The sequence below is a fragment of the Empidonax traillii genome, unplaced genomic scaffold (genome assembly GCF_003031625.1).
Source record: "Empidonax traillii isolate 1590-97213 ecotype Southwest subspecies unplaced genomic scaffold, ASM303162v1 scaffold801:size538433, whole genome shotgun sequence".
NCBI lineage: Eukaryota > Metazoa > Chordata > Aves > Passeriformes > Tyrannidae > Empidonax > Empidonax traillii.
Window position 1 is genome coordinate 321,135 of NW_020955994.1, and position 26,055 is coordinate 347,189.

The 26,055-nt window shown below is 37.3% G+C and overlaps 1 protein-coding gene across 8 annotated transcripts in view; it reads right to left on the minus strand.

The window, feature by feature from the left end:
• Positions 1-3,473: 3,473 nt before the first annotated feature.
• TRDMT1 (tRNA aspartic acid methyltransferase 1) overlaps positions 3,474-26,055 on the minus strand; it is a 29,145-nt gene continuing 6,563 nt past the window's right edge. For 2 of the 8 annotated variants that reach the window (XM_027901605.1, XM_027901604.1), the window contains exons 2-11: positions 24,425-24,534; positions 22,659-22,735; positions 20,955-21,026; positions 17,163-17,228; positions 15,790-15,859; positions 14,824-14,907; positions 13,961-14,331; positions 9,895-9,952; positions 8,729-8,858; positions 3,474-4,234 (exon numbers count right to left, since the gene is read on the minus strand). In XM_027901605.1, the coding sequence (XP_027757406.1) occupies positions 4,134-4,234; positions 8,729-8,858; positions 9,895-9,952; positions 13,961-14,331; positions 14,824-14,907; positions 15,790-15,859; positions 17,163-17,228; positions 20,955-21,026; positions 22,659-22,735; positions 24,425-24,534 (1,139 nt within the window). In that variant the 3' untranslated portion in view covers positions 3,474-4,133. Of the gene's footprint in view, positions 4,235-8,728; positions 8,859-9,894; positions 9,953-13,960; positions 14,332-14,823; positions 14,908-15,789; positions 15,860-17,162; positions 17,229-20,954; positions 21,027-22,658; positions 22,736-24,424; positions 24,535-24,796; positions 24,989-25,366; positions 25,475-26,055 lie in introns of those variants that run through there. The other 6 variants (XM_027901606.1, XM_027901609.1, XM_027901602.1 and 3 more) reach the window with 5 other exon arrangements.

Genomic DNA, 26,055 nt, shown 5'->3' on the forward strand with positions numbered 1-26,055 from the left:
CAAATATGGTCAAAATACAGTCAAAATGCCAATCAGAAATAGCATTTCTGAGAAGAATCCCATTTTTAAGTGTATTATTTATAAACAGAATGGGATTAGTTTATTTTTAAAAATATATACAGTGCAAATATTTGAACTAAGCAAAGCTACTAATTACTATCTCCATATGAGAAAATGTATCAGTACCACCAGCATACTTTGCTTCCAAATGCCAGCTGGTAATTCAAAAATGTTTGAGTTACAACAGCCCAGTGCATGGAAAAAAGCACATGACATACTTGCTCTCAATGAAGTTGGGAGTTCAGGATGCATGTAAAATCAGAAAGGTTCCTTACTGGAGGAAATTTCAGGGACTCCTTTTGCTGCAAAGTTTTCTGAATCTTAGTGAAGGGTATCCTACCAGAGCAGCCTTCTGACATTCGATCCAACAACCCTCTCTCACTAAAAGTGGTCTCTTCCACTCGATTTAAACTCTTCCAACTCTTCACTTCACCAGAGCTCTTACCAAAATATCCCTTGTCCAGCTTCCTCCCACTGTCACAAGCAGCAGGTCGAGGAAAGTCAAAGAGAACAACCGAGTTTTCTTGCCTTCACAGATGGCTGCCTAGTCCCCTAAGGCCATGTATTTCTTTTCTTCAACAGCTGTATAAATTCCCCTAAACTTGTAATCAATTCAAAATAAAAATAACACACATCTCTTCATACTCTGCACACTAACATTTGAAGTGACATACTACTCAGTATTTCATGAATTCCCCCTAATGAGATTGCAACACCAGAATACTCATGTTTGCACAGGGAAAAGGAAAATGGTTAATGGAATTATTTTGGGCTTCGTGTCTTGTTTTTTATAATTCCACATTATTTCTCCCTGAATATTTCTTTGACCAGTTCTACTTTATACAATAACTATATAAGACTGCTCAGAAATGCCTAGTGGTCTTAACCAATTATTACTTTGTATCCTCCAAATCCTTTCTAATATGGGATATTGTTTAAACACCACAGAGAATCATACAACACTTAAGAGGTTACAAATACATACAACATAAAATACATTAAATTGCTAAGGAAAAGATATATAATTCAGTATTTAGACAATAAGCCAAGTGTTAAACTTTAGTATGAAAAGCGAGAAATTAGAGTAGTGATATTGAAGGGTGAGCTGAGAATTGAATCCTTGAGATGTAACATGTATTTTGTGAATTTTCTATTTATTTTAGATATGCATGAAAACTGCTACACAGAATTGCAGAGTTATCAAAGCACTGGGCCTGTTCAGATTTCTATTAAAATGTCTCTGTCAAAAACAAAATGGGCTTACCCATGACTAAGTTTATGACATGTTATAGTTTTATCACTGATCAATGTATTCCCAGACTGTGATACAGAGATTCCTGAAAATCCTTATACTTCTTCTATGAGGGTCAGTAAAATGTGACATAAAAAAATCCCTGGGCAGGAGCCTTACATTCGCTGCATTGAAGGATGCACCTCCATTAGAACACTTGGAGTTCGTGTATCAAAAAATTCAAACTCACCGCGCTAGAAAAATGGTATTTTAGTAACTTTGCTGCTAGACAGGTTTCTTCATGAGTATGGGGAAACCTCAGATTTACTCAGATAGGAACCAGCTGATGTAGGGAAGACATTTCCTAAGGCAATTAGCAAGCTTCAAAAATGACTGCATCGATATAACACCTCATGACCATATGACATTCTTTTTCTCAGTGGAATTCTCAAGTTTGAGGGAACACAACTACATCATCCAACCCAGATAATGAAACGTGTTTCAGATGAGCATAATGAGTGAGCTACAAAATCAAAAAAATCAGGTTCTGGAAATCTCCTTCCCTTTCCAAAGCTGTTTTCCAGATTTCACTCCTTCACCTTTCACCTGCTTTCGTAATCACATTTCATTGCTGTGAAAATGCTTAAGCTGAAGTTGCAAAGTACAGCACTGATGCGGGCTGCAAAGCACTTAGGATTAGGAGACTGCTTGGAAAAGGAAGCAACACCATCATCAAGTGAGGTCAAGCAGGTACAACCCAACAGAGCTCTGTAAACCAGTTCATTAATGACAAACCGAGGGGATAAGAAGCAGTGGCTCAATTTAGCTGCGCTGGTATTACAGGGTTAGTGGGGGTAAAATACACACATATTTACTACTCTGAAATCTGTTCTTTCAAAGTATTTCCTTCAGAAACAGCTTGGACTAGCAAACAGATTTCAATCTTCACAATCACATAGAATTAAAATTCACTGTTAACTTAGGCTGTACTACTGTATCAGTTTTAGATGCAGCTAGGTAAGTTTCAACTTATACTTCAATACCGCTTGCTTACGAGTGACATATAAATCATTTAAATATGTTTTACACTTTAAAGATTTGAAAAAAAAAATTGTTAATAGTAATATTTTGCCAAATATTATTACAGCGAGGCAAAGTGAACAAATTATTTACATGGTTTATCTGAAAGAAATTCCAATTTATACATAAAACTGACATCCTTTGTTTTCATACCAATGTTTAGATCATGCTGGAAAACAATAGATCTTCACATTACTGCATTTCTCCCAAGAACAAGACCATATAGCTACTAGTTATTGATGTGGCTGATAAATCTACACAATAAGCACTGTGTGGACAGATCCCTGTGGTTCACTGTCAGAACCACACCTGCTTTCAGTTTAGGAGCCAGCACAGACTAACATTAGTCTAGTACTTTTTTGCCATTACAAGTACAACTATGGCACAAAATACCAACACAGACTAAAGCAGATGAGAGTAGCTACAGCACCCCTACAGCAGCTCTATTCTCTATGGTCTTCAGTTACTCCCGCATTACCAAACCCAGATAACTGTTCCTATGTCATCTCATGGGCTGGAGGGGAGAGAGGGGAAGAAAAATCATTCTTTTTCAGGATTGGGAACTTTTACTGCTTTGGTGCAGAGGAATGACAGTCATTTTACAAAATTTTTCTGGTTTGTGGCACATCAGCTCCCTAATGGATGCTTACTAGGTATCATCTCACCTTTTTCTCCCTAAAGCTTTCTTTTCTCTGCATTCCAATACAGTATTATCTGTAAAGGAAAATCACAACCGAAACATATGCCTCTTTAGAAGGCTTTCAGTTTTCCCATCCTTTTCTCTACTACTTCAAAGACACTAAACTCACAAGACTTGGTTAAAAAACTATTCATTCCGACTCTGTGAAATGGTATACAATGGTGGCACTCTGGATGGCCACATGCAGCAGTGTCATCCCAACAGATACTCCTAAATGCATCCAGTACTACTATCAAGTTGCATAAAGAAATTTTCAGAAGTAGGCCGTACAGTTTTTCTCCAGCTTTTATGCCATAAGAAGCTAAGCATGAAGCTCCCAAATTCTTTATGTCTTTCATATGTAAGTCTTTGGTAAGGAGCAATGATCTTATCCTGAATAATGTGAGAACAGAAACAGGCAAGTTATTGTTAGGGTTGTGATAATCTTGACATATTTTTATTCAGCTGCATGTGAACAAATCATTCCAGACAGATACCATTGGGTTCCAGAATCCTAAAAGTATGTAGAGAGGATGAGATAGCCATAAAGAATAACACCATGTCTTCTTAAAAAATGTACACAAAATACTGAATTTAATAGTTCCATGAGCTATGAAAAGCATACCAAAAGTTCAGAACATATATACAATACATCTTTTCAGAATGGAAAATTCATATTTACAGATTTAAATTTTACATGTAGAACTTGTTCTCTGAACTTAATTAATACAGTTTTGACACTTAGAGCCCTTTCATACCATACTGAGAAAATGGTTTTAAGCTAAAATAAAGTAGTCTTATCCAATTTAAGTATTTGTAAATGCTGCCCTTTTTCATTTTGCAAAGTAAAAAGGACATTTAAATAAAGCAATCAAGTCCTGGAAATGTCCATTTGAATAAAACACCTCTACAGTTCAAATCCATCACGAAAGCAAGTCATTAAAAACATATCAGAAGTGTTCAGCAAAATGTGTGGACAGATACTTTGGTAAGTTCTGATTTTTGTTCAGCTTCTACCAGCACTCTTTTGAAAGATGGAAGTATTTGCTGTCACCAGTCCACATGCATCATTCAAGTTCTAAATTATCCAAGTAGAATGGAGATCAATTTTGCCACCACATGTACATTGAGGCTGTTTCCCAGAAGACGATAGCATTGCTTTATTGTTACTTTTTCAGGAAAGCCTACAATAAAAAACATACAGTGCAACACCATTAGTCTGGATTTGTTCCTAGTTTTCAGTCTACTCCTTTTTTCAGTGAACAGTTCTTAATGCAGTTACCACAGACTGCAGCATGGTACACCCTGCCCCCTGCAAAAAAATTCATAAAGTTACAAAAACAATTCCCAATCAATTCATTGGATTTGGATCTGTTCTTCCGTTAGCAAAACTGCAATCTCTAAGCTTTCACAAAAGGCTTCAGAACATTCCTCTATTGTGTAATTAATGCCGATATACCTTCCCTTCACAGAGCTCAAAACATTCAGCAGTCTCAGGGAGGGGCAGCAGCCACCTAAACCACTGCACAACTGCTGCTCCAGAGAACATTCTCAGAAGAACACAGCAACATCAGAAAGAAAATGTGATGATTCTGCAAACAGACTAAACTGAACTTTACAATGAGCTTTACATTGTACTTCCCATCTGAGCCCCCTCTAACCAGTTTAGGCAAATAACAAGTCTCACAGTGCAATATACCAGCAGGAGATTAAATGATGAGCAAGGCTTATTCAGTGAGTGATCAAGCAGCTGAACAATTTTCCATGTAATTCAATGCTAACCTTGTTAAACACATTCAGAAATAGAGACAGCATCAGAAATATCTTTACACAGTAAGTGCATGGACCGGCAAAAAACAAGGAGGGTCAGAAAAAATTAAAACGGTCCAGGTGTTGTGAAAGGGCTGTGTTATGTACTAAGAGCACAGCCAAAGGCGACCAAGCTCCTGAGAACGAAGTTTTCAACGGCCAGCTGGTCTGCTCTGGTTTTGCTTGCACTCTTACCTTACTCCACCTGTGAGGTAAAGTGCATTTGCTTCAACCTGAGGGAAAGACTCATAGCAGTGCTGACTTAACTGTGAGGGACATCTACTAAACTGCTGAAACGTGACCATATTCAATTATTTGATCATTCCCTAAAAAGAAACACCTAACTTTGACTCTGAGGTCATCACTATCGTAATTAGCTTGGATGCATTTGTTTGTGCAAAAAGTGATGTGTATGTTCTGAAATTGGCACAGCATCTCTGAAAAAATTCTCTTCCTGAGAGAGCTCTGGAGAGAATGTGGTTGGACAGTTGTTGAGCCAAGGGAGGCTCTGAGGAGCAGGAGGTGTCTGGGAGGAGTTGTTCCATCCTTCTCTGCCAATTATTAATGCCTCAAATGTGGACTGCTTTGGTAAACACATTTTCTGCCAGCTCCATCCACTCTGCCTAGCTTCCTGGCACTCACATTTCAGCAACCGTTCTCTCTTTGGAACAATCGCTGGCACTCCCACACACACTTCCTTAGATGGAGCTTTCACATTCCATCAATGAATAAGGTATAGAATCAGCACATTTTTAAAGAGTATATGAAAATAAATATGTATTTATGCACACACACATGCATGCACTTGCATCCCAAGAAGCATATCTGAACCCTGAAAAATTCATGCTTTCTTCTTCTGCCTCTTGGCAGCTGAAGGCCAAGAATTAATTTTCAGATCTCACGGTTTCCTTTATCCCAAGCCTCCTCCCTCTGACTGTTAACATTATCTTGCATGGTCTATCTTCTTGGCTCAAGAGCAGCCTTCATCACAAGGTCAGATTCAACAACTCATAGTATGCTGGCACTCACTGCACAGCCCTCACTGTACTGTTTAGGTCACACATGCTACTGGATGATATTGTGGTCTTGACTACTGCACCGTGCTGGCTTTGGTTCCCTAATAGCTTACATACCCTGGTAATAAGAAACACATCCTGACATCACCCTCATGAAAGCAGGTCACAGGTGCAAGAATGCTCTGATCACTTTTAATGATATTGCTGTGGGACCCACAGGAGGGACAAAGACAAATGACTGCATTATTTCATTGAACTGTAGTGCAATTACTATTTATGTATTTAGATGTTAAAAGCACAAATAAATCTGATAATGTTGAGAATGACCTTAACTCTAGACCTCATATATTGGAAAAGGCCATCAACTTGTTAAAACATAGAGCCATTTAGACACAATCATACAAAACAATTTAGACATAATCATATTTCTTCTGATGATACTACAGCTGCAGCTAGTAACAGCATCTGTTACAAAGCTCCTGACAGTCTGTTCACTGTAGTTTTCAGCTTATAGTTTTCTCATTCTTTAGCTTCTTGGACCAATAACATATTTGCAGTGGGTACATCTCTAGGCTTTCCGTTGAAAATTTTGGCCCAAATGTTGCTGTCACTAGAGAGCACAGGAGCAGAGAAATTATAGCACATTTTCCCCCTGAAAATACCATATTTCACTATAATGAGTTGAAGTTTAACATGGGAGAAACACTGTGAGGGAAACACCCTTTGCTGCAGCCATAAATATATCCTCTTTCAAAAAAACCCACAGCTTGCACTTTCTCAAAAGAAACTGAGATCATAGCACCTAAATTTACATTTCAGTCAGCCTACAGATGAGTAACATTTTTTTAAGCAAAAAGTGGGAAATGTTTTAAACACAAAGAAATGTGACTTGTGACTCAGACCAGGCTTGTTCTGCCTGTGAATCAGGATTATGAAGAAGACACTGGAGGAGAGAAGCCTGCTTTATGTGTTGTGAAAGTTGGGAAAATGGTATAGAGAGGGCAGAGAATGGCAAGAACTGTAAAGCAGTTATAATAATAACTGCCATAATTATGGCAGAAGGGTACTGCCCTCTGGCAGGTAGAATCTGTCCCTGTCCTTCCTTCCACAGTTCCTGGCTGGTAAAAGACAAGAATGCTAAATGAGCACATTGAAGATGGTGATGATCTGGATGATCCTCAAATTCAGAAGCCTGACTTCTCTTGAGAGCTCAGTTCTGGTTTGCAAAAGTACTGAACATGACAGCTGCCCCTGAAGATGAGCTCTGAACAGAAAGCACGGTATCACTCCGAGTACTATGGAACAGTAAAAAAGCAGGTTTCTCAAACTGCTCACCCTAAATTAACAGAGTTTTCCGAACTTTTCCAAACTTCTCCATTGTCTTAGTTCTCCCTTTGTAAAATAAAAGAATGTTAACCCTACTGCACCTCTCACTGATATTGCAGAGACTAATTTAAAAGTTGGAAAACACCAGCTGTATTAAAAAAAAAAAGAAAAAAAAACCTACAGAAAAAAAGGGAAAATGGGCAATTCAGTGCTCAAAAGAGATCCTGAACAGCATGATAAACCTCTGCAAGCCCAAACCAGCTCTGTTTAGTTCAAGTATCTTGACGTCAATCTACATCAACATGGAACAGAGTTGTGCTATGAAAAGGCTGTCTGCAAAAAGAACACATCTATTAAAGAAGAAAGGCTATGAAAAAATACTGTATGTTGGTATGTAACTCAACAGAGTAAACTCCTGCAAATAAACAAGTAAGCTCAGTCTGGCAACTCTAGAATTTCACTGTGCAGCCTTGACAATGTTCTTCAAATGTAGCAATTTTGAATATAACAAGTAACAAAAAGACAAACTGAAACTGCAAAAGAAAGAAATATAAAGAAACAAGTTGCACTCCTCAGAACTCCAAGTCACTGAGGAAGTCAAAGAAACATATAACAAATTACTCAAGGTCAGTGCTGTCTCAATCTCTGGGTACCCTGGTCTAATGGAAGGTGTCTCTGCCCACTGCAGCAGGGTTGGAAACAAATGATCTTTATAAGGTCCCTTCCAACCCAAACCATTCTATGATTCTACAATTCTGTGGATGCTTTTATTGCTGAGTGACAAAGTGATAAAGTGATCTGCTGTGATATCAGCAGGCCAGTTTCTTAGCAAATAGTAACAGCAATGCTTTCCTGCTTGCCTTGTTTTACAAGGAGAATTCTGATTAATTTATTTCAGGATTAATTCTTGTTGATGTGCATTCAGTGTACTGGTATTGCTGAGTTCTTATTCCTTGACTCCCTCTTCGTCACAAAAACAGTCAGAAGAATAAGTAACTGACCAAGGGTTAGGGCTGCCTTTTCTAGAAAATAGAGATGACTTAATAGATTGGTTACTCCTGAACAAAGAACTATCTGTATCTTTTGAAATTCTCTGTCAGCAGCTGTAAATGTGTGGAAGGGAGAAAGCAAGCAGCTCCGACTCTGAGAACCACAAACAGACCTCCTAAACTGGCAGGATATGTTGACTTACCACAGTTGTGAGTAAGGCTGGCTGCTGAGCAAATAGTTTCAACTTTAAACAAAGGTATTCCTTCACTGTGATTCAGTAACAGACCACTTCTCATGCCAAAAACTTTTCTCTTAGCTTGCGAAGATAAACCTAACCACAGAAGCTGGCTCTTTCAAAACATTCAGAACTAGTGGAAACTCAGAGAAATTCAAAGTTAGCCAAATAACAAGAATAAATCAATCATAAGAACAGAGCAGTCAAAAAGAAAAATTGTAAAACGAAAAGAATGCACTAGTCCCCAGTAAAAAAAAAAATACACTGGCATTTCTGAAGAATGATGTTGAAGCAGCACATACCAAATTCCAAAGGGAATCCATGAAGATTTGCTATTTCTCTTGGGGTAAAGTACCTCAGTTTTAGTGTTGACAACTTCAAAAGCTTCTCTTCTTCTGGTAACTCCTCAATGTGTTTAAACACTGATTCAAGCTATGAAGAATACCCAAAACAAGAGATATTATCAATGCAGGCCAAATATGTAAAATTTACAGTCACATCTGAACAGAGTATTTCTTTAATTACACAGTGCCAAAGACAAAAGCATGTTTTGCTTGAAAGTGTAATTGGTGTTGTATCTTTGCAGCAAACATCTCAACACACAGACTTGCAAGAAAGAAATCAATGCTGCCACGAGGGTGCTCATCATTTCCTCCTCTAGTCCCAAGCTATACTGATAGTTAATGAGGCAATCAAAGAACTATAAACATTTGTTAATGACAGGACAGTGACTCAATATAACTCAACAGCAGACCATTCACACAAATTAAGCTGTATGGATGCAGCTGTTTTAATACACTTCCTTTGAGACTATCCTGAATTCCAAGGCTGCATTCTTTTTATGCTTAGAAATGCCCTATTATATTACTGAACAGCACCGAAAAGTGGGAGTGAGTGCTTGTGTACAAAACAGGCTTTGTGAAAGGTAGCTTTGAATGCTGATTCACCAGTGCATTTATTATTACCTTTCCCAGTGCCTAAATACTACTCTGTGCTGAACTTAGTTTCAACAGAAGAACTTCTCAAAATATTCTTCACAGACAAATAATAACTTTGAAATTCAAACGTGAAACATTTGATAATATTTACTGGATCATCTGTGTACAAAGAATGGCCCTCGATTCACAGCACTGTACTGTAGTTTGTTTATGTACAGAACTAGTAATTCTAAATGTTTTCACATACCCCTGTAAAACTTCTGTGTGATACTACAAATAATAAAATAGTAGCAACTCATATTCTCCCCACAGAGAGGTAGAGATATAATTTATAATTGTGGTCTAAACAAACTGCAGTTTAGGAACACAAAGTAAACCAATTGGAAACTCAGTTGCCATAAAATGTACTTTTAAAAGCTTTTTTTCTTACAAAACGCAGAATATCAAAGGAGAAGACAGGGAAAAAAAGTTTTAAAACAACTCTCAAGTTTTAAAACAAGTGACTCTAGTATGTTAGTCTACACACTCACCTGTACATCTACTGCTGTCTGCAGGACTGAGCCTGTCCCTTCTACATAGTGTCCATACCTTAACAACAACAACAACAATTTTAAATTAATATTTTCACTGCATCTCATAGCACTGACAACTGCAAAGATGCAGGGAGGTTACTTAGGTTCCTTTGCTTTGATAAACAAATAGCCTCCTAGATAGATAAAGCAAAAGGCCTTATTATAAACAACCTTAACCCCTGGAGTTCAGTACCCTCTGAACGTGCTCTCTGGGGATGAGTCTGCACTCAAAGCACAAACAAGGGTTTATCCACACTAATGCCTTACTAAGAGGCAACTAGGAAAGACCCAGGAAGTCAAGCATAACATAACCAAAAAGACCCATCTACAGTGCCTAAACAAATTTTACAGTAAGGCAAAATGTTTTAAAGGTCAATGGTCCCAGTGGTTCAAATTAGCTCTCCTTATTCAAAGAAGGACCATTAGCGTGTGCCTCCAGCTTTCATGTCAAACCATTAGGAATGAAGTGGTTCAGTCAGATTTAACACTCAGGGCTTGTGGATTTTCCACTGAGGGAAGGGGGATGGCCAGGCATCTATGCAGAGCATAAGCAGAAAGAAAGAAAAAGATTAAATCCAACTAAAGAGTAAGCAAACTTGCATTGTAAAACCATAGCCGGTTTGTATGCTTTCTGGTTGACTGCATAAAAACGTTTACTCTGTAGTCTCTTCAAAGCTATCATTTAAATGTAATTGTGGGCTTTCAGAAACATCATCTGTTTGTCTAACTATGACACTGAACATCCTGAACAGAAAGAGGCCGAGTCAAGACAACAGATGGCTTTGTACTGTGAAAGAACTTCAGAAGATGCCCTGCATTAGAGGGATGTGGTCATCATTAACATTATTTATTACATTAACAGATAGTATTCTTTAGTTTTATCTCTACATCTGTAAAGACAATTATAAAGGTCTTTTGTTCCCTTGGGGACCCATTCCTAAAGAACGGCACTGGAACAAGTTTCAAGCGTTTCTAATTCCATAATGAATAAAGGAATACTCTCCCTTCACCACAGACACAATGACCCAGCAAGGCTCAGTCTTGAGTGTTTCGTCCTTAGTTGAAAAAGCTTACACTTAGTTCTGCCAATAACAGTCAGAGCAGCACTCATTTTAAAATAAAGTGCCTGCAAATATTCCTCAGGATCAGAACAGAAGACCTAAACACTGAAGCAGAGTAAAACATATGGAATCGAACTGTGTTGTAAATACATCATCTTTAATTGGTTAGTTGCATTCTGAAAATTCCCTAATACCAAATTTAACAATGTAACAGACGCAGCACTGAGGAATTCTAATCTTGCTCTTATATAGCATCTGATCATATTTTAGTTTAATATATCAGAGTCAAAATAAATAAATGAGATAAATTTCAAAGTGGTATTTAAGTTTTATTTGGGGGAAGAATCTTTTAATAGGATCCATTTTACAATAAATATTCCACTCTAAATAACTGGCAGTACAGAACTCATATTCCCAAAAAATCCAGTTGGAGTCAATGTGGTTTGGGCGTTCTGTGTGTGTGTGTTGGTTTTTTAACACAACTGCGGGCAGATGGCCAATGCTATGTTAGCTGGATTGTTATTAATTATATTCCAGCTGCTGACTCATAAAAAAAATTAATATTCCTACCTTAGACCCAGAATATAATTAATTTTTATCACAGTAAAAAATGATTCATTGATTTTCTGACATTTGATTACCAGTTACAATGAAAGAAGTAGGCTTAAGAAATTACAGTCTTCAATTTTCATCTGATCCAAGACTACCCCCCCCCACTTTATTTTTGGAAGCTTTAAAAAAAAATCTTTCAGTTTTATACATATATTATTTTGGGTATATTGTATCCTATGCTACAACTAACAAAAAGTAATTTCCACAAAGTGAGAGAGCATTTCTATAATTGGTATTTACACTATTTTGGAAGGTATTGCTTCTCTTGACAATAGCATATCAAGAATTTGAAGTATGTCCAGAATGATTATATCTAAAGAAGCCTTTTTCATTTTCTCTGTCCTTTAATATGGATAATATCCTCCCATAACTTCAGTCATCACAAACATACTCCTCAGAGAAACCATAGTGTTTGCAGTCTCAAGGAGCTCATCAATCATTTCTCAAGTGCCTAGAAGTCTAATGTTAGAAGGGAACACAGAATTATCTACTGGATCTCTCATGCAACCCAGACCATGACACTCTGCCCTATACAGCACCAAAGCCTTTCAGAAGACAATACTGGTATGGTAAAGGCAGAAAGACAAAAAATACGGGTAAAACTAGAGAATTTGAGGTCCCTGGAGAAGGTATACCCAGATTATTCCCATCACAGAAAGCTTGCTGGAAATATCTGAAAACCAAACAGAAATGAGGGAAATTCTTCTCCCACACTCAATGCTGATGGTCAGTGTGACTTAGAAGAAAGACACCAGACAGGCAAAACAGCAGAGGCAATCTCTGTACTACCTGGAGTGCTGCCCCACAAAGGGGCCTCTTTCCTAAATCCCATGCTTCAGAGAAACATAAAACCAGAACTCCTGGCACAGATACAGCAGGGACCTATTCTTGGCCTCAGAAAGTGACCTGGATGAAGCCTGAGATCTAATTATAATCATTCACTTAATGTAGAGCTGTAAATGAGATAACCAAACTGAGAACCATGTTGGTAACCCTTCTTCCCAAAGGCTCTTAAAAAAGGGAACAAAGACAGAAAACCAGATTACTACATTTTGAGCCAAGAACTACCACCACAGCTATCTGGCCTGTCTCCTTCCACAGCAGCAGAAAGGCAAGAGTCACGTTCTCTCTGAGATTTCCCACCACTGTGCACACAAACTTCATATTAACTACTAAGGAGCCTCCTTCACTGGGATTTTGATAACCTGGACCACAAACTACCACAACACATTCTAGTGAAACCATAAGTGACCAATCTAGTTTTGATGATATTTAAGGCATACATGGGATACATGAGAGACCATTCTGGCCCAAGGTTTTTGTTTGATTATTCTAGTTAGGAAACAGATCTCATAAGATTCTGACTCCCCCACAACTCAAAAGAATAAAGGCAGAAAAGAAGGCACATATATGTCAATGAGAGCTAGGAGGAGGGCTTTCCTGTTGCACAGATTTTGAACTTATAAAACTTTTTTTTTTTATCAAAAAGTTAAAAATCACGAAGTCTGCAGGAAGACTGTCAATATGGCAGTCCAATTTCAACTAGTAAAAAAAAGGTTACAATTGGCATTACCTCATCATCTAAGCCATTTTATTGATACATTCTGAGAATTCAAAAAACCGAATCTAATTAGAAAAATTTGTCAATATTAGCAATATTGACAAACAATATTATTCCCACAAATTTCCTGGATCCAACTGGCATTTTTCAATACAAATGCATTCAGAGAAAAAGCTCCTGACCAGCTGTCCAAGGAGTTTCAGAACACTCACCAGCTTCAAACAGTCAAACTGAAAATTGCAAGGTACAAATTAGAAAACTACTAGACAGAAAAGCACTGATGTTCTGCTCCATCAAATATGATTTATAATGCAACAGTCTAACTGGTTTCATGACATATGACCAATCCACAGTTATTCTGATGTACACAGCTGAAAAATCCAAGAAATCAATAAAATGTACAGCGGAGACAGATTTAATGAGTAATGGATCTGTCATGCCTGACACTTTGTAACTTCACTGAGCGATATAAAGAAATTCATTAATGAATCAGCACTATACCAGTCTACTGGAACCATATTTCCGCAGGGTTAATTAAGCTGCTGTGAAGGTCAACAACAAATGGCAACTGCCTTTTGTGAAAGTCTTTTTGGAGTGGGCACATGACGTTCTGCCAGACAGATTCTCATGCTGGCATTCCACTGGACCAGGAAGCATACTATATAAGGGGATTTCTTTCAGAGGCCTAGGTTTTTTTGATGAAACATCTCTCTGTGTTTCTACAGGACATAACAAAAAATACACCTAAAATTTCAAGACATGATTCAGCAAAAATTTCTTTGCAACTTACCCTTTTGTAAAGCAGGTGGATCTCCGGCAGGTGGGCTTAACAATGTCCAGCAAGAAGGCATAGCGCAATAAGGACTTTGGTGGTAAGAAATACTGACTCATTTCTTCATTTTCCTCTTCCAAGAAATCTTTTAACATTTGAATAGAGGAATCATTATCCTGATCGTGTTTCCTTTCCATTTCTTCTACTGTTTCAAGCTTAAAAAGAAAGGTCCCTTTTGGTAAACTCTTCTTGCTGCTGCAATCTGGACCAATGTTTGGATCCAGATTCTTCTCTTCAGAAGACAAGGAAGAACTGGTTTCACCCACTTTGTCAGCAGTTTTGTCCTTGAGTAAGTCTTCTGGATACTGATCTGGGAATCTTGTCAATATCTAAGAAGAAATTGTGACCAAAAACCATAGCTGTATTTAATAAAAAACCTCGCAGCTGATCTTGTGGTGAGTAAGAATTCCTTCAGAGATACTCAGACTAAAACAAGTAACCTTTCAATGTTATTTCCATGAAGATTTCAAAAAACAGTTGCATCAAGATTTGCTGACCTATCAGCAATGACATCAGGAACAACTCCAAATAATTGTCTTTGCAAAAAGACCTTTCCCAGGGTGTGAAACATGGAGCAGAATGACCTGTTTTCTACCCCACTATCAGCCACAGTCCCCCAGCTGTTTAAAGCTAAGTCACAGGCATGCAAATCAGTCCTTAAAAAAACTCAGTATCCAGGCTGAAAAAAAGAAACAGAATTAAATTTTTCTGTTGGTATCACTATCCCACTTCTCCATTCATCAACACACACCATTAAACTGAAAATTTAACCCTCAATCCTCATTAAATGAAGCAAATTAAACTAACACTAATAGACTCACCTGACCAGGAGCTTGAAAGGAAAATGGTTCTTGGTGAAGCTTTGCAATTAGAAAATATCGCAGCCTAGAATTGGGAATGCCAAGCTGTAAGCAAAATTCACAAGCCTTTAGTCCATGTGATAAAGTGGTCTATACCATCACACAAGTTATCTACCATTATACACAATAACAGAATTATGACACAGTAATATATTTGTGACTTCAGACATATCAGTATTAGCTAATAATATCTAAACACTTGTAAATTCCATACCCAGGTATTTTCAAGGAACCAAGCAGACAATTATTCTTTGTACCTCACAGTTTTGACTTTCTCTGTAAATGAATAGGAATCCAAACAAAATTTTATGTGATGTAAGAAATAAAATTACATTTCTTAGGATAGGTACTACTTGTTTTAAAAGCAAAAGGGCCTTTCCTTGCCTTTCTGAACAAGGAATTGTAAGATATCTAACACTGCAATAAATCCACCACAACCAGTTTTCAAGCTACACTCCGTTAGCTTCTCTCATATATTTACGGTACTTCACTGATTCCAGTTAGTCTTGCACAATCTGAAATCTCTCTCAAACTCTTTTTTCAGTTGCCAGGGAAACATGGAAACAAAGCTCCTCCTCCCACAAGTAATGGTCACAGTTTCTGTGCTGGGATATTCATAGGCACAGAACTTCTAAAGCAATGAGGCTCTCACAGGGAAAACCACCTTCCTGGTTACAGTGTAAATTCATGCCTTCTTAAAAATATCAAATAGCAGCAATGCAATATGGGACTAGGATCTGAACACAAACAGCAACAGGATTATGCCAGTATGAGAAATCAGAAGTCATGTCAGACAGTTTTCTCATCAAGAATAACTTCAGCTTTGGGCATGACTCTCCCTTTTAATACAAAAGATCATTTTCAAATGTTCTTGGACTCAGTGAAGTTTGAAGAGGTAAATAATATTAGAGCAATTTTAGTACTCACACAGGTTGGAGACAAGAGAAATTCTTGATATTTAAATCCACATGTTGCAAGCGTTTGCAAAAGTTCATTTCTGGCAGTGAAAAGAATCAGAAAGCAATTACTCCCTTCACACAACCCTTAGGCTCTTTTTTTATCCCAAATAATAACACATTAAATGCAACATCATATGTTCCAAGGCATTCAGTGAAGGAACTGGGACAGCAAATTACAGATACAATGCCATTCGTTTCTGAACTTGAGAGACAACACAAAAAGTTCAGTGTTAGTGACTATTACACATTCACAGGCATCTCACTCCTACTATGGTGCAAATGCCTCTTCAAAAAAATATCCCATCTCTAGAAGATTGTGTCAGCAAGGAAAGTAATCAGAGGGCAAGAAATTCTCTCTATTTGCAATCATAAAACAGGAGATTAAAACCTCTACTACCAACTCACTACTTCCCTGTGCTCACATACACAGCACCAGCTAAGCCTAATGAAAAGGCTAACTCAAGGGATGATAAAAACTGGTGGCTTTGATAATAAAAGTGAGGTAAGACTGTACATTATAAACAGTGGAAAAACACTGTCGTGGAAATAATTTTAAAGAGACTTGTCTTTTCTATTCCATGCAGACTGCACTAGGCTGGAACTACACAACAGGTTGGAGCTGTGACCTGCACGTGGCACTGTATGTAACACTGCATCCCAAGTGCCATAAGAGAAAAAAAGTATTCTAACTGGGGTGTTTTCTGAACTACAGCTTGTTCCAAGCACTGGCCAGCAAGGCATAGCCTCAGGAATCACAGGGACTACAGCAGAGAACCATGAACACTTAATGAATGAGAGAGGTGAGTATGTCACTAAGTAATTACATATTGACACCTTTCCTCTTCCACTTTTCAGACCAAGGCTATATACAGTCTTCATACTGTATCTATGGACCATTTGCTGGCAGCCCTGAACCAGGGATAACCTACTATCACCAGAGGTACTCAAGAAACCCCCTAGACTGTACTGTGAGATACACAAGATACCATGGGCTTCTGTCATGAATAAAACCCTAAAACCTCTGAGTCTATACCTATTATTTTTTTTTAAACTAGTATGGCCCTTTCTAAAGGAGGCAGGATCATTGAAATCAATTGAGTCAACTTGTTACAATGTATTTTATCTGCTTAGAGAAATAAATAGTTACTTAGCAAGTTCCTTTCACAACCTAAGATTTTAATTCCTAAATTTAAACCATATTTTTAACCCATAGCTTCTACCTGTCCCATATCACTCTATTTTATTAACTCAAATTCTAGGAGCTAAAAATCCCACCTCCCCCTGCTAAAGAAAATATCCTTTTTTACAAACTAAAACCTGCATAAATTAATTTGACTTTACCTTGCAGAAGAGGATTCAAATCCTTTAACGTTTTCTAAAAGTAGGTATTTTGGAAGCTTCTGAAGCCTAAAAAGAAAAAAAAGCAAATCAGAGTAACAAGATGTAAAACATATCATATTCATCCATGGATTTGTTCAGCTATCAGAAAGATCAAAGTAGTTCGACATCATGCTAGCTGTTGAAGTTTAGCATCCTTTAAAAATGTACCTCAAATCATTCTCAAGTACATTAAAAACGTGGACTGATGGTAAAAACAACAAACCCTACTTTATGTTTAGATGAACAGCTGCACCCCATGCATAGACTTTTGAAAATGCTTATCACTGTTCATTTCCTAAAGCACAATTATTTTTATTCAACAGATTGAGTTTGTATTAGGAAAGATAATTGTTGGGGGAAAAAGATCCCTATTTAGCCATAAAACTTTTGTTTTCAAGTGCTTATATCTGCAATCAATGCCAAAATGTAACATCACCTTTAGTGATAACACATCAGAAACAGTGTTCATCTAACTGATTTAAGAAATACGACATGTTTAGAGCTCAAACTGCAGATAATCTTAATTTTCTGTACTTAACTTCTTCATGTTCACAGGGGGAAGGGAAGAAGGCATTTGAGGTTTAGCAAGATCAGTGCAAAAGTCCGGAAACAGGCACATTCCAAAAACAGCACGTTAAATCTCTGGAGAAATGAACATGCCCAAACTGTGCCAGGGACCATTCCAACAGTTTAGAAGCATATATGATTCAAATTCAATTCTCTGGGAACATTCTGTGGCACTGATTAACTCTCTGGTAAGGTTAATGTAGATACAGAATATCTGTCACACACACGGGGATTTCAGAACAGCATACAGAAACAGGTTACTTATGCTCCCAGACAGTAGCTCCATGATTACTTGAGTCAGTAAGTGACTTTGGACTTCCACTGCTCCAAATCACAGCAGAATTTGTTTTAGCACATTCTTAACTATCACCCGATATTGACATTCATATGAAGAAATAAAAGAACCAATGCACCTCCCAAGAAACTGGAAAATGTACAAGATACTATGCCAAATTTAAAAATACTAAAAGGAATTGTGGAAAAAAATAATACTAGGCTGAAAAAAGCAGCAGTAGCCAAATTCCTTGCAGAGGAATGGAGAATATACCTGCTGGTATGTTTACTCAACCTCACTATCACCTACTAGGAAACTTCTTTTTACAGTAATGTATCCAGAGCACAGTCTGAAATGCAAGAGCTCATACAGGATCAACAGATCACAAGACAAGTAATCACTATACAAAGAGTAAGTGTTAAGTACTTGGCAGGTAACAATGTTACAAATGTCTCTGTAAAAGCAGCACTTTGACATCTTAGCATTGGATTTCCCTGGTTATGGCTTGGACACGATAAACAAGAAACAGGTTATCTGGACCACTTGGGTGAGACTTCGTTTGCTGGCTAGGTGCTCCAAGGATTTCCCAGGTCTTTCCAGATCTTGAAACCGTCCTTTTCATATCTCTAGTATTTGTCTTCCCAGGCTACCTTTGAGGCTCATTTCAGTGATATTTCATTATAAAAGGGTGAACAAAAGGTAAGAACATCCTTGGGATGAGAAATTATTTTACAGTTTCCATAAACTGCACACATGCCATACCAATTTAGAATGTAAAGGGATAACTCCTATATTAAGAATTTCCCTTTTTTGGGCTGTAATACTCCAAACTCAATGTCTGGCAAACATATCATATTCAAAAAAAAAAAAAAACCCAAATGCTATCTCACTAAAACATAAAACTGGAATTGAGAAACTCTGCAAAAGCCACCATTTTGAACTTACTACAGACTACTCATGTTAAGTGCTGCCTCCAGACACAACCTGCCTAAGGGAGATAAGTGACACGAGCAGCGTCCCTTGGAGTGTTGAGATAACACAGTCACGGCCAAGCCCAGCTCCTGTGTGCATCATCGTGAGGAAAAACAGAAGTCCTGTAGTGTCTAAAGCCTTGGTTTTGAGAAGGAAACACTTCTGCCCTTTACCCAGCTAAGCCCACAACAACCAGGCAGCGATGTTTCCATATTAATGCACAACAGTGTCCTAAAAGCAGCCAGCCACTTAACTGTGCCTCAGTTTAATGGAAAGGAATTCTGATGTCAGGATTCCCTTAAGAGAAGGTGCTCCTATTTCAACGACTTAGAAACTTACCCACTACCTGCTGGTTTTTATTGTTTTGAAATTTTTGGGGACCTGCGTTACAACCCTTGTTCCACAAAAGACATCCTTTACAACTTCTGAAAAACCCATGTTCTCTTCCTCTTTTTGTGTCTCTGCCAAAAGCAGGGGGAGCAGTAATAACCACTCTTTTTACCTATTAATTGTCTGACTTACTGGGCTACAGAATGTATATTGAGTTCTGTTCTGTGTTCTCTGAGATAGATTTCTTAGGTAATCCCTGCCAAGCCACTCAGCCCTTCTGTGTCTGTGTTCTCTATCTGCTGATGACAAGGGCAAAGACATAGTCCCATTTAATATTTTTGGCTGCAAAAAGTTTCTGGATGAAAGATGAAGACTCTTTTCTCCCAGTGTTAACAGCAGTTTGAAGGAAAGGTTGTTTGGTACTGGTTTCCTTCTGTGCTGAAAGCATTCATTAAAAAAAAAAAAGAAAAAGAAAATGGAAAAGAAAGAGCAAACATCCCTTTGTCCTCCTCCAATCCTGAGAACAAGATTAACCAATGGAGGAATATAGAGAGAACAGCCGTCCCAGCCTCCAGTAGAAGCAGCACTGCCAGGAATGGTAAGTGTCTGGTGGACTGTAACTGATGCAAATCCTCAGGCTCAAGTCAGTTGGTGCCCACTGGACATCTCAATCCAGAAGCACAGATTTCTGCTGGATAATCTCCCTGAACAACTGCTTGTTCTCCTTCCCCAGGAAGAGTTCTTACTGTGTTATGCATCTCTTCCAAAAAAAGACTACATGCATTCCGTGGAGCTGATTTTTAACACTCTCAATAAGAACAACTTAGATCAGCAAAAACCACTTTGCTTGGATTTACTGTTTCAAAATTTAAGGCATAAATTATACAAATAATTATGGCTATTTTATTAGGAACTGGGATCTGACCAGACAAAACATGTCAGATGAATACAAACATAAGGATGATGTTCAGACAATGCAGTGCTATTTCAATTCTTTAGCATTACTACTCAAAACAAGACATCGTACTACAAACCAAAAATACACAGTCTGCCCCACGATATCTAGAAGCATCACCAAAAACATAGAACAGAGACTTTAGGAAAGAATGGAAGGGGGTGGAAGATGCATCACATTGTGCAGTCAGTAACATATTTAAACAAACTTTCAAACAAATGTTGCCTCTTCAAAAGATGACCAGATGTTGAATCTAAACTATTTTAACCTGGTATTTCAAACCATTTTCATGTTTCCTTAAGGCGAATTGGCAAACTATTATATTACCTACTCCTGCTCTACACAAAATCAATGCAAATCTGATGATGAACTGAAAAGAACTCAGTTTTTACATTTATGATGCAGCCAGAGTTTAAACAGACACACGATAAAAAGTAAACCAGACAATGAAAACATATACAGCAACTATGAGGTGATTATGGCATTAGTGAAATACAAGTATTTGTAAGTTACATATGATCATGTGAAAACAAACAAGGAATACAACACAGTACTGGTAGTATCCCTGTCAAATATTAGATGACCTGTCTCACTGAAATATAGACCTACTTAGCTACAACAAAGGCTTTAGAATGGAGCAGAAGTTCATTTATACCTTGGCAGAATATCAAGGATATAGAGAAAGCTCTTTGTCCGTGGATCTGATACATCACCTTGCAGGCCGATTCTAAGAGAGAATAAAGAAACACCTGTATCTTACTTGGAGCAGACTGACATCTGAGTTGCCTTTTTCTACAGAATGCTGACACTTTTTGCTTTGAGTTTCAAAAGGGGATTCTGCAAAAGCGCCATGTGCAGACATGAGGACGTGTTCACAGGGGCAGTGTCCTAAAAGATGCTCTAAGGAAAGAAAGCCTGCCCTGGAATCCATCAGCTCACAGAGAAGTTCAAACTGAAGCATTCAGTAATGAAATCCACTCCCCAGTCTGCAGAGTGTTTAGCATTCTGGTCTTGTCCAGCAAACCCTTTGAACATACTTGGCTCTGAAAGAACAAAAAAACCCCACTGGGTTTCTGGGAATACCCTGCCATTTTGCACTGAATATATTAAATTATGTCTATGAATTAAAGCCTCAGTGCTCACCATTTTGCAGGATTGAGCTTCATGTGAATAACTTTGTAACCAATTTCTTAACATTAAACTGAACAGATTATGTAGGCTATAAAAATGATAACGATTCCAGGTCTGCCTTTCCCTAGCTTATACTTGTACTAGCTCTTAAAAAAAGAATAAAACTTTTGTATAAGAGCCGGAGCATGTCTCTAAATTAATCAGTCACACACAGATTTTGGTTTTCACTATATTATAAAAAGAAATCTGAAGAAATGATTCCTGTATACATCACAGGTTTGCACTAATAAATTTTTATAGATCAGCACTTTAGAGGGATTCCTTTTTAATCTCAGAGCATTCAATGAGATATATTTTCTTACATAAGCAGTTTCATCACCCTCTTTTCCATGAAGCTTTTACATTGCATGAGTGTGCTTACCAGAATCTCATCTCCACTGGTCACTGCTGACAAATGATATGAATTACAAACTAACAGGACAAATAACATCTCAGTAAACTCAGTTCTTAATCAGCAACATATTTCTCTATATTATCCACAAAATCATTTCAAAGCCAATATCCTTCTGCTCTTGGCTAAAATAGAAATATTCCTTAGAATAAACTATTTGTGTGCATGTGCAACTTTCAAAGTACAAATAAAAACAGATTACGCTCTTTAATCTCAGGCAGAACTGAGGAATTCCAATCCTCCTTCTGGATTTGCCCCAGGAAAATATTAGATTGATACCTAAAAGGAAAGGCAGCACTTCTAAACAGCAAAATCTTCAAATTGCACTATAAGAGGAACTATACAGTACACAAAATAGGGGCTCTAAGAAGCTTACATAATTTAAACTGAATTAGCATCTACATAGTACAAGAAATGTGATCAATAATTAAGATACTAGTTGCAGCATTTCTTTTACTTCAGTAAATATCACAGTGAACAGAGCTACAACATTTTTGCTCAGGAAGATACACAGATAAACCACACACAGTGTCACCCTTGAAAACTAATACAGCCCTCTCTAAAGGAGACAGGATCATCAAATAAAACCAATGGAGGCAACTTGTTATAACATATATTGTGCCCTTACAGAAATATATAGTTATTTAGTGAGATTTTAATTCCTAAATTTAAATCGTATTTTGAACCCACAGCTGTCCCATCTCACTCTGTTTTGTTAGTTTCTCTGACAGTATATCTTGCAATAACAGCACTTTTTTCCAAGTATGCTACATCTACCTTGTAAATGGTTGACAGGGGGGACTCATCAAAATCATATCAAAAGATAATCTGTCAAATTCTTTCAGTGTTATACCCTGAAAAAGGAAAAAAATAGAAGAATGTTAAGTGTTGAAAACTGTATGAAACTCGTAAGTCATCTTTCAGATCAAACTACCCTGCTTACTTCCACTATGTGCTTCATCTAGCAAAAAACTACCTAACCTCCCATTTGACCTAATAATTTCAAAATCTTCCCTACCTTGGCAGACCATACAATGCAAATATGCATTCATTGCTTGGAATAGGAAACAAAACACTAATAATGTTAGCATCTATACATAATCTTGAAGGTTTTACCTACTCATTCTTTCAGAAGAGGTGTCTAGTAGTTCTTTCAGGAGACACTGACCTGTTATTTCTCCTCAAATAAAGTATCATTATTCAGATATGAAGTCTTTGCACATCAAAACCAGTGCTTACATATTCAAAATATGTGAAAAAATATCAGATCGTCTTGAAAGAAAAAAATATCTCAAAAGCGAAGTAGCTCAAGTGTGAACATGATAATTTTTACAGGTCCAAACTATGGGTTTTAACTCATAGGAGCTCAGTGGCAATGCATCTTATAGAGTTAACTTCATTTTAGTTTTTGCATGGTAAAAATTCCTTTAAGATATTATACGGCTGAAAGGTCTACTCTGCAAAAATATTTCTCTTCAGAAAATAAAGTACTAGGTCTGTGGTATGAATTAACTACACAGGTAGAAATTCCCCTAGACTAAATTCTAACCAGCTCTACAAGGACAACATATTAAGGGGTTAGGTAGACAGAAGGAAAATTATCAAGTAACTAAGAACTACACAAAGTTCTGGACTGGACAAAGAAGTGGACACTGCCTTACATATTTTGAGGATACCTATATACCAAATATACCATAACTACCCTCACAAACTAGACAAAAACTGATATTTTTCTCCAATAAATTTGAAGAAGGTCTTACTGACTGTAATAATCTGCTCTTATCTACTATAAGCTGACACAGGTAAGCATTATTTTTCTTTTTCCATTATAAAACTGTAAACTATCATTTAGCCTGTTAGTATTGGGTGCTGAATAAGCATTTAACCTTTAGCCACCTACTTAACTCTTACTTAAGCTGGTGTCTTAAAACAGACATCTTTCTTTTACTGTCACGTTGTAAAGCCATAAAAGAAGTTAAGAAGTTTACAGTAATTTCTAATTAAATCCAGACAAAATTACATGCCTAGTTTGCCCCTCATTTATTTAAACAGAATCCAATTTTACCTACTTCTTCTTCAAATAATTTGGAAAGGGACAGAATTCCTAAAACATTCAATCTGTTCAGTCTATCAAAAGAAAAAACCAAGACTGTTCCATCCAATATATTTTGTATTGTGTTTTTCTGAGTTCAACTATAACTACAAAACAAAGGCATGCCTCCAAATTCTTTCAAAGTACATGAAAATATTTTTTTAATATAAAAAAATGATTTTTGACATTCCTTTATTGCTGGTAAGCGTTCCTCTTGACATTTATGTAACCTTTCTTGATGCAGCAGTCAAGACTTCAAGGAAACAACTGCAGTGTAAATATCCCTCTAACTTCAACAAACAACCACAACTCAAGTAACCAAAGTGATTGTAAAACTGCTTTACTCATAACAACACAAATATTTTTGTTTCTCTTGTTACTAATAAGGATGGTGAAGACAAATTACGACTACAAATGCCAGATTACAGTAAAAAACACATTAATTACTCACCTCAATAGTCTTTGCCAATAACGGTGTGCTGGGAAAGTTGTGCTTATAAACATCATTGGCAAGAGTGTTCACATCAACAGCAGCAACAACTTCTGCATCTGTGCAGCTTTCTAAAATTAAACAAAAAATAAATTGAAAACTGTAGCTCCTCTTTACTACTCCTGCAAAAACGTGTTTGTTGTGTTACAGCTATGCGTAAAAACAAAAGGCAAACTACATAATCAAACTCTGCTGTGTTGCCTCCGAAACTTTGCAAAAAAATACACTGTTTTTCTAATCATATGGACAATGCTTTCCTTCCTTATACATCAAAAAATGTTAATTAGTACATACATAACCTCCAAACAGGGTGCATCTCCACAGCATTCTCACTTGCACTCTGCTGGTGTCTATGGCCAGCAAGTTCCTCAGCTACAGCAACACAGCCCAAGCCATCCTGCCAAGCACCCCCACCACTGCCTGAGCCTCTAACAGGAACTAAACATGTTATTTAAGAAGTATACTACTTCTCATTATGAAAAAAATGGCACCAATAAATATGTTTGAGGTACATGCACTGTTTCAATAAACCTTTTAAGTTGCCAGAAAAACATTTGTGCTTATATTTCAGCAAAACCTTAGGCCTCAAACCCAACTGCTGCCTCCTTTGAGTTCAAGGTCTCCAAAAAAACAAGTTTGGCAGCTCCTCCTCTCTTGATATCGAAGAAATTGCTTCTGGACACTTCGAGGTGTTATTGAAAAGATGAGAGGACAGTGCACCAAATCTACTTACAGCTAAACCCTGAAAGAAAAATACACTAAAAAGAATGTAAATAACCAATAGTTAATTTATAGAGTAACAGAACAGAATAACAGGTTCTACAGAAGCCAAAGAGATAAAAAGAACAGTGTTTATTCCACCGCTCATCATGTCACACTATTTATTATTACTAACCACAATACCTTCACTGAGGCTTTTTATCCAGGAAGATGGGCTGTGGTCACTGTTACAGCTGCAGGCAGAAAGCACTGACCCAACTTCCTCATACACAAGATCAGTTTCAACCACCAGGATATTTATGTTATGGTCAGCACTATAAAGACCCAGATGAAACACAAGGAATTTAAAAAAATTTTCGTAAACGAAAAGAAACAAGGCAAATAGCCACGTGCCTTTGAATAGTCTCACAATATGCTCAAGTAACACATTAACAAACGACCTTAAGAGACAGCTCATGAATTACTGCTAGGCAGCTAATTATTTACAGTTTGAAAGGATGAAAACCAAACTGTGATGACCCCAGTGAACCAAAATTTGAATGATGTAGTTATCATCCATCTACTACCTTTCAGGTTTTCGAGGCCATGTTGTTCAAAACTAAGATGGAAGAAAAACCTGGGTATTGGAAAGCTTGTAGCAGATGCTTCTACAAAGACAAAGCCAATTCTTCTGGGTTTACTTGGTGTGACAGAGGGCAAAAAGATAAGGATTTTCACAAGATAAATATTTACAGACCATTAAGGGTCAACATACAAATCATTATTTGACATTACTGTCTTGACCTTTCGACCATAAGTTGTAACTGAGGATTAAACACAGGTGTAGCCACGAGGACAACGGAATGACTACACCTGAGATTACAGAACAGGTA